The 17,278-nt window shown below is 36.2% G+C and overlaps 1 protein-coding gene across 9 annotated transcripts in view; it reads left to right on the plus strand.

Annotated features, from left to right (window-relative positions):
* BIRC6 (baculoviral IAP repeat containing 6) overlaps positions 1 to 17,278 on the plus strand; it is a 190,654-nt gene that overhangs the window by 67,618 nt on the left and 105,758 nt on the right. For 8 of the 9 annotated variants that reach the window (XM_072856609.1, XM_072856604.1, XM_072856602.1 and 5 more), the window contains exons 31-43: positions 917 to 1,050; positions 3,635 to 3,772; positions 4,527 to 4,654; positions 5,257 to 5,388; positions 7,364 to 7,579; positions 7,962 to 8,145; positions 8,536 to 8,691; positions 9,044 to 9,177; positions 10,685 to 10,838; positions 11,609 to 11,725; positions 12,721 to 12,875; positions 14,091 to 14,217; positions 15,096 to 15,206. In XM_072856609.1, coding sequence (XP_072712710.1) covers positions 917 to 1,050; positions 3,635 to 3,772; positions 4,527 to 4,654; positions 5,257 to 5,388; positions 7,364 to 7,579; positions 7,962 to 8,145; positions 8,536 to 8,691; positions 9,044 to 9,177; positions 10,685 to 10,838; positions 11,609 to 11,725; positions 12,721 to 12,875; positions 14,091 to 14,217; positions 15,096 to 15,206 — 1,886 coding nt within the window. The remainder of the gene's footprint in view (positions 1 to 916; positions 1,051 to 3,634; positions 3,773 to 4,526; positions 4,655 to 5,256; positions 5,389 to 7,363; positions 7,580 to 7,961; positions 8,146 to 8,535; positions 8,692 to 9,043; positions 9,178 to 10,684; positions 10,839 to 11,608; positions 11,726 to 12,720; positions 12,876 to 14,090; positions 14,218 to 15,095; positions 15,207 to 17,278) is intronic. The other variant, XM_072856607.1, reaches the window with a different exon arrangement.

Raw genomic sequence — 17,278 nt, forward strand, 5'->3', positions numbered from 1 at the left:
TTGAAATAATTCCATTGTTCATAACTTAACATTGGAATTGACAAAATGTGACTGAAGGATACTTATCCATCTATTCCATTGATTTAAGAAATAGTCCCAAAAATGCACTGCAAATGATAAATGTCTGATTGCAGTTATTTATTGCACCTATTTGGTGCTTGCACCACAATAAGTTGCTGTTTTTCCTTACTTGGAGATCTTCGCATACCTAGCAGGATTGCTCCCCAGTGTCAAAAATTGCCTTCTCCTTTATCAGGCTTAAATGCACCCTCATCATAGAGCTGCTCTTCTAATGCATTTGGAAGTAGGATTGAGACTGGAAAGCACACTGTTAGCATTTAATACAAAAGATTTCTCTGAGATAAGAGCAAACAAGCATAGAGGTGAGCATTGAATATTAGATGTGTTGATTATTTCAGATTATTGATTGAGGTCTTTGATATTCTAAACATTAGCTTATTCTATTTTAAGATTCTATTTTAATCAAACATATTTGCTGTTCTGTGGCTTTCTGCCTTCTTTGGACAGCAACATTTATATTTTCAGAATTTTTAAAAATTAATTAATTCAAGGATAGAAGAATACATGGACTTAATTCTCTATTCCTGCTATTCAGTATATCATATGCAAAAGGAAATAAAACGGATGAGATCTGGTTTGAGATGTACAAAGTGGAATGCTCTGCTGACCTCTTGAGGTTGAAAGAGAAAATGTTCACCCTAAAACACTGCGTTATCCTTACAACCATAGAACGTGACATCCAGTTCACTTGCTGGGCCACAGTACTGCTTTCTGTAGCAATCTGCTTGTGTCTCAGATGAAAGCCTAGGGGAATATTGTTCTATAAGGGGTGTTTCAGAATATTACTGGATCTGAAAAATAAATAAAATCTTAAATATGTAAATTTTATTTTTAGGGTCTTCATGTTGCTTTCTTGCATTGGCCAAAGATCGCTTAGCAACAGTGGTGTTTTAGAAAGTTTACTTAATCTCCTGGATAACCTGCTGTCACCACTGCAACCTCATTTACCTGTGCACAGAAGAACTGAAGGTAGCCCTCTAATTTGGGAAACTATATTTTTATATTCATTATAAGGTAGAAAATTGAGAGAGTAGCTCGCAATTTTTGGTGTATTAAAAGAAGAAATTGCTCGCTTACTATATTTCCAAAACACAGTTGTATTTTAAAATGTGCTGAAACTTCTTGTTCTTTAGGTGCTAAAAGAGATTCCACTGCTGCCGCTGCCGCCCCTGCCCCGCCCCTTTTAAACCTGAGCAAAATCTATTTGGTTGCTTTTAATTCAGCTAGGAAGCTTTAAAGTTTTAACAAAGTGGGGGGAACATCCAATGTGTAGACAGCTCTAGTGACTCTAGTGAATGACTTTGGAATTTAGCATTTTGGAAAGAAGTGCCCCTTTTTGCTCATGAGATCCTTTCTAAGTTTCAAGCTTTTGAGGTAAAACATGGTTATGAAGACAAGTCTGTTAAGTATATCTGCATGGTTTCTGCAAACTACATGAGGGTTTTTTGTAATCACAAGGAATTTACATTTTTTTTACCCTAAAAAAAATTACTGAAATTATATTCTCCAAACTTGATTTTCTTTGAGTGTTTTCATAACTACCCTAAGTTTGAAGAAAATGCTTGCTTTTGAAAACATCATACTCTAGGCTACTTATTTGTTATGTACATGTAGCAGAGCATTGTAGAAGATATGATGTTTAAAATTCTTAGTGTTGTGAAGTTGATAAATGCCAGCTGAGACTCTGTCCTTACTTTTTACCTTGTCTCCCGATGTAAACAAGCCTACAGCTGGTGTCAGAAGCTGTCCTATTGCTTCCCATTGGTCTACCATGTACTTTCTCTATCGTGGCCATATCCTACTGTAGTCTCTAACTAGTTTGAGGCAAACCCAAGCTTACATCTCCTCTACCTCTGTTTGCACTCTCCCCACAGCTGCCAATTCCTTTCATAGCTCTTGCCTTACTAGTTGTCCTCACGGAGGACTTTAGGAAGCAGAAGTAACTGATACTTCAGAGCTTTATTTGCTGGTCTTCCAGCTTCCTTCCTCCTGGACAGTACAGGTGAGTACTAGGGCATTATTATGTGTGGTGGAAGCATCAGGTATGGCAGAAGAAATTCCTGTTTGAGAACTATCACACATAACTAAGGGTCAAAGGGGTGAAAGCTTATTGGGGAAAAAAGTCAGAAAACAAAGGACAATCAGAGCAAGAGGTGAGTGTTGTGGGTAGAGAGAAGTTGTAAACTTTGAGGCAGAGGGGGAAAAAAAGAATAAGGAAGACACTTGGAGGGAGGGAGAGAAGCTGAAAATTTTGATTTTTTTTTTTTAAGAGATAAAAGAAATGCACTTGTTTAAACAGAAGTATGAAAAGGTATATACATCACTCTGCAGCAGGCTCCTTTCTTTTTATTCTGCCAACCAAAAAGGTGTGTAGCGGTCACCAGTGCTACTCATTTCTATTCTTGCAATTTAGTCTGCCGTTTCTGTTCAGGTCCTGTTATGGGGAGGCCTCCTGTTCCTCTGCCTGCTTGGGGTGGGGTGCTTTCTGCCAGTGTGGACAGGAAATTGGAGTTAACAGTCAGGGCCTGCATCCGATTGCTTGGGCTGCCAGCAGCTACATGTGATTTTGGACAAGTAGTTTCTGTGCCTTAGTTTTCTTGTTTGATCTGTAATTAATAATAGTTTGAGTTAGTTAAAGCTTTTTTGAGGTCAGTGCATGAAAAGTGTAGTGTAGTTAAATGTGGCTCAGCACAGCGCGCAGATACAAAAATATGCGTGTAACCTCTAGTACTAATGATTTTGCTGTATTGATATTATGTAAAAGTATGCCTTTTGCATAATGACTGTGATTTAAGTGGTCATTAATTGTAGGTTTCTGGTCTTTATTGAGCACTCACAAGTTCACGTTACAACTGTTCATTTAGATTTGCTCATGCACACAAAGATTTTTCTCGCATGTTGTGTAAGATAGGTTTTTTTCCCTTCTGCCTGTACAAAAATATTGCATTTAATGTGTGAGACTGAAATAGGCAATAGCCAGTCATTAGTGCTACCAGCATGGTTCAGCTAGTCTGAACTCAGTCTTTGCTTTCCTGCCTCTTATTCAAATGGCTACGTGAAAATACACTTAAAGGAGTAAAAATGAAGGTATTTGGGTACACAGTTATAACTGTCTTGTTGGAGCCCTGGTTGATGGAGAAATTTCACACTATGGAATTTGAGACATCTAATTTATGTGCTTTAATGCAAGCAGCTGTCATTCTGCATTTGATATTTAGGAAGTTTAGACATACCATTTTTGACTTTCTTTTTAAAAATGCTGCTTCATTTTTAGCTTTAACAGTAGAGGTGAAGCTTTTGACTTCTGACTTCATCAGACTAAGAGAACTGTGACATTTTCTCTTGCGCCTGAGTTCTATACTGAATGTTTGATTTCTTCCCTCATTTATTGAGTGCTCAGAGTCTTATCCTCATTTAGGATTAAAAAAAAGGGAGTGGAACCTTTGTGGCCTAGTGAAATGTGTGCCATCTGATGCTTTTTATGATTTCTTTAAAACTACTTTGTTATGGCTTCAAAACTTTATTAAGGCACTCAAATCTATTTATTTTTAAGGAGTTTTAGACATTCCCATGATCAGCTGGGTTGTAATGCTGGTGTCCAGACTACTGGATTACGTAGCAACTGTTGAAGATGAAGCAGCCACAGCCAAGAAACCTCTGAATGGAAAAGAGAGGGAACGATTTTTGACAGGTATGTAACACTTATTATCAAAACTTGCTTCTATGGGCATTGGTTTGCGAGCTGTTCAAATACTTTAAATTTATTTTCAATTCACTTGAAAAATGAGATTTTAAAAAGAGATGTTGTGATCATTTTATTTGCACTGTTCTGCTTCTTTGCATCCCCTTCTCCTTAGAAATATGACCTCTTTCATTTTTTTAAAGTGAAAAATACAGGATTGATTTTGGTTCGTAAAATGTCTGTCTATTATCCTGTGACTCCGGGACCTGGCAATTGAGAATACACCATGTTGAGACAGTTTGTATTATGAGAAAGAGCAACAGTATGACATCATAACTGCTTTGGTATTTGCTATGGCATTTGTATCCAGTATTTGTAAATGCATTTTTTGTCTATTTTTATTATTGTTTAAGTGGATTAGCTATGGTTTTCTTTGAACATCTTTTCTAAAAACGAAAGCTCTAAAGCTTTTGTGTTATGGAAGCTGTTCAGGTATTTTTAGTTAGGACAGTCTTGCTTACTTCCTTATATGTTTTAAAAATAATGAAAACAAGATGGTACCACTGCATTTTAAAATGACACCGAAATATTACCATCGGGGTGATAGTTGCATAATACTAAAAGAGTTTGATTTTTGCTTGTTTCTTTAGTATTTTGTCTATGGAGATGCTAACCATTGCTGCAACGTAAATGCTTTTCTCTGGAGTTAAGTGAGGTTTAATAAGATGGATTAATATCTCCTTTTTTTTTCTATTTCCATTAGGAAACCAGTGGAGCTTTATAAATAATAGTCTTCACACTCAGAGTCTGAGCAGATCTACTAAAGGCAGCAGTAGCCTAGACAGACTGTATTCCCGAAAGATCAGAAAACAGCTTGTGCATCATAAACAGGTGACTTCCAGCACAGTAGTGGCTATTTTCCCAGAAGTATATGTCATTTGTAGTATATCTCATTTCTTGAAAGAACAGCTTTGGCTTTGGGACTCATTCAGCCTTGCTTTAGCATAGGTCTGGTTCTGTAGCTAAAGGCTGCCTAACTTCTTTGACATTCATCTCAAACCGTGGGGCATGGGATCTGCTGGAAGAACAGATATTGGAGTGTACTTTTACACTGTGGCCCATATTGGACAATAAATATAACTTACTTTCTAGGTGAATCTGGGTACACCTGAGTGCAAGCACCTAAGCTGTGATTTAAAAGTTGGTAGTTCTTCATACACAAAATTTTCATTTCTAAATGCAACCATGCAGGTTTTATGACCCTGGGCATGTAAGTCTTGAGCTCCTTTAAAAATACTGTTTCTTCTTAAACTTCATCTGTTCTGGGTCTGCTAGTAGCCCCTTACAGTGTCGTAGTTAAGATTGTATATAAACTGTATTTTAAAAGCTCAAGTTACAATTTGAACTGAAGTTTACTATCATATGAACATACTGATCCTTTTAACATCTTATTGCTTAAATTTTCATTTTTTCCTATTAACATTTTCTTTTAGCAACTTAACTTATTAAAAGCAAAACAGAAGGCTTTGGTGGAACAGATGGAAAAAGAGAAAATACAAAGCAACAAAGGATCATCATACAAACTTTTAGTAGAACAGGCAAAACTAAAGCAGGCTACTTCAAAGGTACGATGCTCTGAAACTGTAACTGACTTCTTGTCCTTTGTGTGAAAAGACCTGTTCCTGCAAAGTCATTTTTATCTTATATTGACCTTATTTTAAAAAGTTGTTTCATCGTGGCTGCTATCAAGTATATTCTGATGCTGAAAACAGCAGCCATCTGGAAATTTCTTGCACTGTGAAAAATAGTTCATCCTTCTACAGGGGTTTTTTAGGTAGTCATTGCCGAAATCACTAATAATCTTGTAGCTTTGGGAATGCCAGTCATATCTTTAAACTTTGGATAACATATACCAATAGAAATGTAAAATAATATTTTATGTGGTTAATTTTTATGCATGATACTCTTCTGGATGCTCTCCTGGTTGAGTAATCAGAAAATAATCATGCCGATGACCATCTCCCCGAACTAATAAATACGACTTTTGAGAAGGTTTTCTGAGCTTTCTCAGAAGCTTCTTAGCTTCCTAAAAGTACTTATCCTGTAAATTGTGGCATCTTGCAGTAAGCCCTGGATACTGAGAGTGGATGTGGCAGTTAAAGAATTATTTTGATTATGAGACGAGGTGCTGAAATTTAGGGGTTTCTGGAGATGGCAACATGGACTTTGCAGGGGATGCAAAAAAAGTGTAAATCTTTCTAGCTATGAAACTTAGGTATCTCTTTAAGTATTTACTCTCTAGTTCCAGAACTACTGATGTCTGTTAGGTTGACTGAAAGTAGGCCTGTGGAAAGAGATTATGGAATGTTGGACCTTACAGGCAATCTAAAGGGAAATCTTACAACAACTTCCAGTAATTACGAAAAAAAACCCCACCAAAATTTAAACATCAGCATAAAAATAAAGCCCTAAGTTTTCACTAACTCTGCTTGTCATGAGCTGTTCTTTCCTGCACTATCTTCTGCTTTATTCCAGCAGGTTATATCAAGGGGGCTACTCCACTTGGTGGCCCCCTTGAGACATCTTCAAATGAGTCACTGGCTGAAATATGCTGTCCATCTATTTAAGTTTCACTTTATAGCAGCCATGTTGCATCAAAAAAGCATGTTGAACTAAAGAGTTTTCCCCTTGCAGTATCTTAACATCTAGTTATGGTATTACTGTATGCTTGACAGTTGCATTTCAAGCAGTTTTTACTACTTCGCCTACTAATCACTTTCAGTTATGACAAGCTGTGAGTAACTTAAAACATTTATTGCATTTAGGAGAAAGCTGAAACCTTTGTGTTAGTAAATAATTCTTTCTCTAGTCTACTTCAGTAGCTACTACGTAAACAAGATTATAAGAGGTGTTTGTGTTATCTAATTTTAGGCTGCTTGTGTAGCTGATACAATGAACTGAGCTGCTAAATGTGTGCCTTTGGTGGATGGGAGGATAAATAAAAGCACCTTCTTTGCTCCGTTGAATTTGTAGACCCTCTGTCAAAAAGGTTGTAGTTTAGAGCCCTGATCAAGTATCAGACTGCTTCAATTTATGGTGGCTAATGGACACTTTGTACCCTGGAAGTATTAAGAAAGTTAGAAATTATTGATGATTTATCTAATGTGAAGAACTGAGAAGTCAGCATTCTTGTAAGGGTAAATTTCCATATTGGCTATTTTTATGGTTACCATGAAGCAAACTGCATATAGCTTTCTATGCAGGTGTGGAAATATGAAAGAAACTTCTAAAATACATATTCTCAATATGTTTTACGGCAAACATAAAGGCTTAATTGGCACTTGTGTGGAACTGAATAATTTGGTTATGAGTCTGTCACCTGAGATAACATGCTGCCAAAACAAATTTCTGCCAATAAGGCCTTAAATCCATTCCAGATTCTCATATATTCTTAGACTTCCCTCCCCCCCGTCCCCCCCCCCGTCCCCCCCCATCCCCCCGTTTTACAGTTACTGCTATTGCTGCCTCAGATTTTCACTGGGAAAAGATGTAGAGGTTAGTTTTAAAATGTAACTGTTGTTTCAAATTTGATTTCTGCAGCACTTCAAGGACTTAATACGCTTACGTCGGACTGCAGAATGGCCTCGTTCTACTTTAGATAGCGAAGTATCAACAACAAAGGAAACTCCAGAAATTGAACCACTTCCATTTACACTGGCACATGAACGTTGTATTTCTGTAGTGCAGAAGCTGGCGCTCTTTCTCTTGTCCATGGACTTCACTTGTCATGCAGATTTACTTCTATTTGTTTGTAAGGTAAACAGAATATGGAGCATCACTCTGTAGTTGCAATGGAGATTGCATTAAATTAGCTTTCTATTACTGCTTTTTTGATGGCTTGATGGTAAAAATTAGCTGCAGCATTAAAATTTCTAGTAATTTCTGGTGAGGTAGTTTTTCTGATCTGTCACCTTTTGTGTAACTTAGGATATGATGGCTTCAAAATTGTGTAGAAAAAGTAACTTTTAAAAAAATATTTTCATATAATTACATTTGTAAAATTCTAAAATTTTAGCCAGACCTAGCTAAAAGCACCTAACTTACTTGTAAGCAAAATCTAATAATCATAGAAATTAAAGCTATTACATATTTTCGTAGTATTAAATATGAATAGACATATGTTTCTTTTTTTTAATAGGTTCTTGCTAGAATTGCAAATGCTACAAGACCAACAATTCATTTATGTGAGATTGTAAATGAGACTCAGTTGGAAAGATTATTGCTGCTTCTTGTTGGAACTGACTTTAACAGAGGAGATATCTCTTGGGGAGGAGCATGGGCTCAGTATTCTCTGACTTGTATGCTGCAGGATATTCTAGCAGGTTCGTTTTAAGTTCATATTTTTCAGAATGTATGTTACACATGAAACTTTCTTCCTTTAATGTTTTAGGGTTTTTTATTATTATATTAGAATCTGCTGACACTATTAAAATAATAATTTAAAAAAATCATAAAATTGAGATTAGTGTGTAAAAAATGCAATTTAAAATTGCAATTAGTCAATCCTGAATTAGTGACTTGTGCATTGAAAAGTTAATATTTATGACTCTGATTATTTGAAAATTGTTCAGAATGCTTCCCCTTGAACAAGTAGCCCTTAAAGAATTTAGAGTTAGATGAAGAAAAACAGACAGTTGGCCAAGACACTGGAATGTTAATTTGTAACTGGAATAAAGCTTGAAATGGAGTTGTCTGCTTAATCTAATACGTAGGAGAGTTGTTGGCACCTATAGCAGCTGAAGCTATGGAAGACACTGCTTTGGGAGAAGATGCTGGAGCTTCAGCTGGGGATTCTGATGACTCTCTCCAGCAGTCCACAGTTCAGTTAGTGGAAACAATAGATGAGCCTTTGACACATGACATCACAGGTAAATTATTCCATAATCTTGATGTATATATATATACTGGAAAAAAAGTAAAAAAACCCTTTGCTGTTATTCATCTATCAAAATATCAGTAAAGGATTTTTGGTGCTAGGATAATTAGTTTCTGAAAATATAGGCAGAATATAAGCAATTCTTTAACTTAGTTTTACATGTGATCAGTAAAAAATGGGGTTGTTTTCTAGTTATTTGAAAAAGGCAACTTGATTGCATTCAGTAACTTTTTCCACTAAGAGCTGTAATATTAAAAGCCTTAAAATTATCCATTAAGTGTATGATATATCCATGTTTTGTAATTTGTACTTGGTAGTATTAATACTCTTTTAATCACTCAAAGGTGCTCCACCTCTGTCATCCTTGGAAAAAGATAAGGACATTGACCTTGAATTACTGCAAGACCTGATGGAAGTTGATATTGATCCTTTGGATATTGATTTGGAAAAAGATCCCCTTGCAGCCAAAGTCTTCAAGGTATGACACCCCTGAGCCTTCAGGGTAACATTTACATGTGAAATAATGAAACCCTTTCTCTCTTACACTTCTTCATTAGTGGTATTTGATGTCTTAGACCTGCTTTTAGCTTTCTGTCAAGGTTTAATGTAGAATTACAGGAAAGAATGTAAAGACTGCGTTCACATCTCAGATGTATTCGTATCTCGGTTGACCACAAAATATTTTGCGTTTGCATGAAGATATCTGTATAAACAAGTGGTTCTGAGTAGCTAGTGCTCAGACCAACTTCAGACTATGAGGAGAAGCAACTAACTTCAAAACTTACTTCACTGTGGAACAAGAAAATTATTAAATGCTTTCATACTTAAAACGGAAGCTAAACATATCAGAGGTAGTAAAATTACATTTAGATGTAATAGTATATTGTCAAGGTATAGTAAAAAACAAAAATATTTTGGTTGTAAAGAAACACAACCGTTCATAATAATATGTTGAGTCTCTTTTCTCTGTCCATAAGGGTGATGCTCTCATTTGGAGTTTTCCCACTCCTCTCACTATTGACTTAAACCTTCAGCCTCACTTGAGTTAACCTGAATTATCTTTCTCACCACTTGCTCCGAAAACACTAAATTTTCTTTTCTTTTTTTTTTTTCCTGTATTCCCTCATATGTCCTTCCACTGATTACCTATCAGGTAAAGATTTTTTTTCTTTAAATCTCACCCTACCAAAAATTCCACTTAGTGCTTAGTTTTTGTGTTACTGATGTTTTCCTCCTCCTCTATTCTGCTATCATTTCATGTGGCAGTAGTCCTTAGTCCGCTTCATCCACAGGTATCGTCATGATCTTATTGCCTGATTGGATGTCCTCTAAAAAACAGCCAGAAAAACACTTCTTCATGCTTAATCCTCCTTAGGATTTGCTTCTGTGTCTGTAAAATGGCAGTTGATAATGGATCTTGCCATTAAAAAGACAGGCATATGCAAATTGCCTTCATACAGTCTTACATTACTTTTTTTTTTTCTTGTGATCCATATGCTTTCTTAGTGTCTTAAATTATGACACATGAGTAGAGATTATTCAACTCTTTCTTTTGCAGAGCCCAGTACAAATAATCCCTGAGCCTCACTGAGGCTTTAAGGTACTTTAATAGTACAGTTAATAATATAGTATTCTGTCTTGATAAATAACTTCTCAAAATATGTGTGTGATACTCCACTTCCAAATCTACAATATGGTACAAATGTGTGAATAAAAACTGATGATAACATTTTCAAATTGGCTTCCTGAATCTTTGAGACAGCTAACTACATTGCTGGATTTTGACAATCACTAAGGATTCAGTAGCTTATACTGCAATAAAAATTGAAACAAAATTTTCGGAAGCTGTTGGATCCAGTCTTCTGGTTTTAATTTTTTTGTAACTTCAGTGTTGGTTGTTAGTCATTGCAAATTTTATTTTTGTACTTGGGCAGTCTAAAGAGTTGATGTTTGTTTTTTTCTTGTTGTTTTGTTTGTTTTTTAAGCCTATAAGCAGCACCTGGTATGATTACTGGGGTGCCGATTATGGCACCTACAATTACAATCCTTACATTGGAGGCGTTGGAATTCCAGTTGCAAAACCACCGGTAACTGCAGAGAAAAATGGATCACAAACTGTGAGCGTATCGGTCTCTCAAGGTAAGCAATGAACTAAAGTTCTGTTCAGGGTCTCTTTTCTGTGATACTGTATCTGACACTTTTGCATATCAAATTATGTTAACAATCTCTACGTGCATTAAGTGGAAAGAATTAAATTTTCTATATGCCACAATTTTTCTGTGGTAACTGAGAGAATATTATGTGAAGTTTATATCCCCGTGAAGTTAACAGCCTAACATAGCAGAAAATCTTATTTTCTAACATTTTTGAACACACACTTATAGGCAGTTTTAAATCATTCCCATTTTCTCAGAGAATTTTGGAAGCTCTTTTCTGGTTGGCTGATATTTTGGATAGTTGGCTGTACCCTAAGGAATGAGGTGGCACACTTGTTTAGTTTGGAGGAGTACTACCGAACTGGGGTGATAGATCCCTGCCACAGTGGGGAAAAACAGCTTTTTGGTTCTTGTTTGAGAGCTATTACCTTAGGAAAAAGAGACTTAAACATATGCAGATTTAGTTGTGGGTGATATTAAAGTGACTGAGAAAAGAAATGTGTGTTTCACGGCAATTTAGTATTTTATTAATTACGTATTTCACATCTGTAAGAATCTTATGTTCAGTTCAGAGTATGTTTCTGCATTCTGCTTCTGTCATATGTAAAAGTGAATCTTCCTGTTAGTGATACTGAGATTTTTTTCAGTTTAATGTGTACTGTGTATCTATATTGCTTGCACAGGAAGTTAGAGTAACTAATTATATACATCTTTGATATAATTCAGTTTTGCCCTGTTTGTTGCCTTGTGTAGCTTTAGATGCACGCCTAGAAGTTGGACTTGAACAGCAGGCTGAGCTGATGCTGAAAATGATGTCTACCCTGGAGGCTGATTCCATTCTACAAGCATTAACAAACACATCTCCTACATGTAACTACATGTTGTCAAGTCATTCTCTTCACATAATGACCGTGATGCTTTGAAATTTGTGCTAATTTTTTCTGCAGTCACTTAGCAGCTTAGAAAAAGTTGTATTTCACTTGAATTTTCTTGTTAGGCTGAGCATTAGAGTTATTTCTTTATTCAGATTTTTTAATTGTGTTTATGTATATTTAAGACATTTTGTGAAACTGGTTAAGTATACAGGATTTACTTTACAGTGCATTATACTACAATGGAGGAATTGTTTTCATTTTCCGATCTAGATGCAAGTGAACATTAAGTTTCCTGTTTTTGTGAAGCTTAATTCTTGCATTCATTGTGAAATCTCAGCTGTTTGAAAGCTGCTTTGCACTTGACAGTTTCACCTATTCAGTGATGAAAGTGAAAATATTTGAATACAGTTTTGAACTTGGCTGTTCAGTAAGCTTTATGTTATAAAAACACTCATGATGCCAATTTACTTTTGAACGTATTTTCAGTGAGTTGCGCTGTCCATCTTGTTAAGATGTGCTTCTTTGTAGCTCTCCAGGTACCTTAATATGCATGCAGTCATTAGTTGAATATCTGATGATGGAGTAGGTTTAGCGACATCCTCAGCCTTTATTCTCAGGAAGTTTATTATTGACTGCAATAGTTTTACCATAATGCATGAAAGAGATGCTCCGATTGTTTGTCTTACCATTGTGTTATCAGGACACTCCTATAATACGTGTTTAGCGAGAACTGTGAAAATGTATTTGTGTGGGCTCACTTTCCAAGCAGTTTCGTGAAGAAGGGGATGTCTAATATTCAAGTATGCCTGTCACAGTATGGTAGTCAGTAGTCCAACTCATCTGAATGCTACATTGAAGATGTTCTTGTAAATTATAAAATAAGTGTCTTTCCCTTAAGTATAAAATGCAAGGAAATAAATATGAAGTTAGCTTTAGCAACTTTTACAAAATAATTCATGGGGAGATGGTACTTTTTGTTTTGTTTTTTAGTAACCCAGTCTCCTAGTGGAACAGATGATTCATTGCTAAGAGGATTACATGCTGCTAACCAAAATGCCCAGTTGATTGTACAGTTGTCATCTATACCTATGCTGAGCGCATGCTTCAACAAACTCTTTTCCATGCTACAAGTCCACCATGTTCAGGTACAGAATTATGAACTGTTAAATGTTTTGATAGTATTTCTCTCTAAATTTGAAAGTTGTTTTCCTATACTTCTTACTACTTAGGATGCAAGTAGCCTGTTATGTTACATGCTTTATTGCTTATGAAGCTGTCATGGACAACAGTACCAATAATACAATAGACAAGCTGCTGAAAGCTTTTATCAAATAGGACATTTCTTGTTACAGTGGAAAAAATAGGTATACATTTTCATATTTAAAAACAAGTTCTTAGGTTCAATGAAAAATAATTGTTAGCTTATTAGTGAAGAGTGTCACTAAGTGTGCAGTCTCCATCTGTGGAGGTTTTCAAAACCCAGCTGGATAAACCCCTGAGCAACCCAGGCTGCTGTCGTCTTTGGTCCTTCTTTGAGCAGAAGACCGGATTGGATAACCTCCAGAGGTCCCTTCCAATTGTCCAATGATCCTAAATGTTAAAATTATAAGTGTGCTTTTTGAAAAGTCATTGGTTTAGCAACGCTTTTCTTGATACATACAAAGGAATGCCATACGTGCTATATATGAGTGATTAGGTGCAGGCCTGCCTGTTTGTATCTTAATTGGGTGTCTGACTCCATCCCTCAATCGTTCTTTAAATATCTCATCCAAAATACAGTTTGTGGTGTAAAGGACCTTCATGCTTCCCCAGAATATCTGAATAGTTATTTTCCTCAAGGGAGTTATTCAGGGTGAGCATCAGTGTCTCTCTGATAGTGAAGAAGGTTTCCCAGTAATTAAATTGGCCTTCTGAATAATTTTGGTTGACTGGTAAACATCACTTGACTGTATTGAGACATTCCAAAAGCTTACATGCAAACCAGTGTTACAGGTCAGGTGTAAGGTTATGATACAGACACTTCTGAGCAGTGTGTAAAGCTGTATTTTTTTTAACATAAGTTTGAAGAAACTTCTTAAGAGAAACTTAACTGTATTTAGAAAAAAGCAATTACAAAAACATAGCAGAAGCATTTGCTAGTTATGCTGAATTTTCCTTGAATATTATGTTTATCAGAATCTTCAAATCCAGTAAAGGATAGAGTATGTGTGTGTGTGTTATCAGTGAAACAGTAGCACCTGAGAATGTAGATAAGGCTTTTAAAATCAAAACAGATAACCTTTTATGCCCTGGAACTCTGAGTTCAAGTTCAAAAACACTTGAGTTTGGTTTGATAGTGGTTTTTTTTTCCCTTTTTTCAGCTTGAATCCCTTTTACAGTTATGGCTCACATTAAGCCTGAATTCCAGCTCCTCTGGAAGTAAAGATAGTGGCGCTGATATTTTCCTTTATAACGCTAACCGAATACCTGTCATTTCTTTGAACCAAGGTAAAATACATTAAATATGGGAAATTAATTTTCCAGAAGTGTAGGATAAGATTTTTTTAAGTACTTAATTTTTGCTAATAAGTAGAAAGTATTATAATAAGTATTCTTGATAAGATCAGTGTTGGGATAATTTCTGTGTTCTTATTAAAGAGCTCTTGGGCTCGTTATCTTCTTAACATGAAAAATGTGTAGCTAGTATGTAAATGTATGTAGTATGAGAGATGATTCCTTGAATTTGCATAATCTCCTCAGAAATTAAACTGTAAAGTTTGTGGTTCTTAACTCATGATTACTCACAAGAGGACTTTTTAAAATAGACTTCTTAATCGAAGGTGAACTGTGCACCTGTATGCACTTCTCTGACAAATTTCTTCTCCTTGTATACCATCCTATGATGTCTTTATTATCAAAGACATCGGTGGAGGGGGGAAGCCTTATTACTTTTTGGCATCAGACTACTAATTAGTACAAAGACATGTCGATTTTTTTTTTTTTCTGCAATATGTTATACTGTATGGTTTAGAAAATCTGTGGTGTCTTGTGGTGATAGTCCAAATCATTAATACCTGTAATGAACCTGTTATGCTGACTTCCATGAGAGCATTTTGAAACCAGTTTCTTCGTATCATTTTCTCTGAGATGTCAGGGTCTGGGCATTGTAGAAAGTTTTGTGGGCCAGTTTCTGTGAATTGTTGGTGAGGCTTCTTTTCCTAATTTCCTGGAACAATAGTTGTCAAAACACAGTAAATACTACAAACAATAATATTAATAATAATATTAATAACAATAATAGATACAGCACCTTACAGTAAAAATAAGACATTTATAGTAATACCCTGAAGATTAAAGCTTGGAAAAACATGTTTTTTTCTTGACAGCTTCAGTAACTAGCTTCCTGTCAGTCCTGGCATGGTATCCTAATACCTTACTCCGGACATGGTGCCTTGTGCTTCATAGCCTAACTCTCATGACAAATATGCAGCTTAATGGTAAGTTTGGGGGGTTTTTTTATGTTGCCTGTTTTAGTGACATACAAACGAGTGTTGATTCCCATCCAAAAGACTACCAGAACTTTCCTTTTGTCATACAAGTACTTTTGTTGGTTCTCCATAAATTCAGCCTTTTCAAGAGTGGGCTCCTTGAATTGCTTGTACCATGGGAAACTGAAACCCTAGTGGTAAAAGAAAATGTCATTATAAGTAGGTTGGCAATGTCTTCTAAAAATGAATTTTAGGACTAGCTAATGATCCTTGGGAATTAGCTTTGTACTATGGGAAGAGGTAGCAGAGAGGAAGGATTAAGGTGCTATGAGAGAGATTCATGTTTTTGTGATGCAGTAGGAATATTGTCATAGATATGCAGGCACTAGTCATTGCTTATGTTAAGCTATCTGAAAATAAGCCCCCAGAAGCTGAATCTATTAAAAAAGAAATCAAGCTCTTTCATTTCATTTCCCTATGCACACCAGATTATCTCACAGTCTGTGTATATTGCTCCATAACACACTAGAAAATAATCTCCCTTTGTGAATGAGATTCTGCCACAAGACTGGTAGAAATTAAAGGGTGTGATTTTTAAATGAAGAAATTAAGCTTCTAAATGGCTCACTATCATAGGGCAGCTGTCGTGAGGAATGCTTTGGTGGCCTTGTCCTCAAAGCTAAAGAAGATATCAAATAATAAGAACTTGGAGACTGGAATATTTTAACACCTGCATGTTACACCAAGTCAGAGCTCTTTTAAATTCTGTTTTCACTCCAAGCATATGACTAAAGACAGTCATTACAGAAGGAAGAAACCGAGAGCCACCTGAAGATCACACCTCTATGAAGCAATTTGCCATCCTGTGATGACACAGCTATTCTCCACAGTTTTCCTAAAAGATCCTTATGAATCTCTTTTTCATATATGCCATTTCAAATCATTGTCTTTGGGATGCACCTTTTTCTTCAGGTTTTCACTTTCTGTCCCTTTCCTGTGATATCATTTAGAGATCAGTCTCACAAAAATCTGCTGAAGTTTTTGCTATTAGGTGAAGCAGTAGAGCTGTGGATAAAATAACGGAAGAGACTTAATCGATATTCACAAACTGAGACTTCCATCTTATTCTTGGTATTTGAGAACAGAACATGGCCTGATTTGCAGGATAACAGTGCCTGCAGTTAACACCCATGTGTACTTCCAACACTGCAACTTGTAACTGTAGACTGGCAATTTCCAAAAATTATGCTGTATGTACCACTGAGACCATATGTGAATCTCTTCCAAGCGGTATGAGGCTCAGAGTTCGTGCTCTGACACTGACAGACAGGCAGCTGTGTGTTTGCAGGAGTTTCTTAGGCAACTGGCTGAGATCAGTAAGTGACAATGTGAATGAAAGCTGCTCAGAAGCAACCACTATGACGCATCGCAGGCGCACTTCAGCATATGAATGTCGTTGTGGATTTTTGTGTATATAGGATTGTGAATCCAAGGCTGGGGTTGAGTTGGAAAGGGTTGGAGATGCAAGCTTGCTGGAGGGTAAAGAAAAGGGTTGAAGGTGTGTATCCTTTGATACGTGTGTGGATTAACACAGATACATATCCCTTAACTGCTCCTCTTCCCATACTCACTGATAGAACCAGGAGCTAAATAAGTTTAAGTGCCCATCAGATAACTTCTGTGCCAGGATTCCTCAGCAGCTAATAATTCAAGATAATATTCTGTCTCAATGGCACTGAGTTGTCACTTTTAAGAAGTGAGATAATCTCTGTTCAATTCTTGACAATTGAAGGTGGGATCCATCAGAGCAGTTCTCCAGTCAATAATTTTGGTTTCCGTGTGCTTTAGTTCAGAACTGGGACTAATAATAGTCTCTTAAGCCATTACAGGCAGTGTCTCACAGGACTTCTCATCAACTTAGAATTTTCAAGGTCATGCTTTCCAGACAAGATAGGGGTTTTTTTGTTTTTTTAAATATATACAGCCAGTTGAGAGCGAACAATTTAAAGAGAAGTCGTTCCTGAGACTGGTGAAATGTAAGTGACATGTCAGCTTTCTCTGGAGTCAAGTTTCTCTTGTAT

This window comes from Ciconia boyciana, chromosome 3, assembly GCF_034638445.1.
Source record: "Ciconia boyciana chromosome 3, ASM3463844v1, whole genome shotgun sequence".
Lineage (NCBI taxonomy): Eukaryota > Metazoa > Chordata > Aves > Ciconiiformes > Ciconiidae > Ciconia > Ciconia boyciana.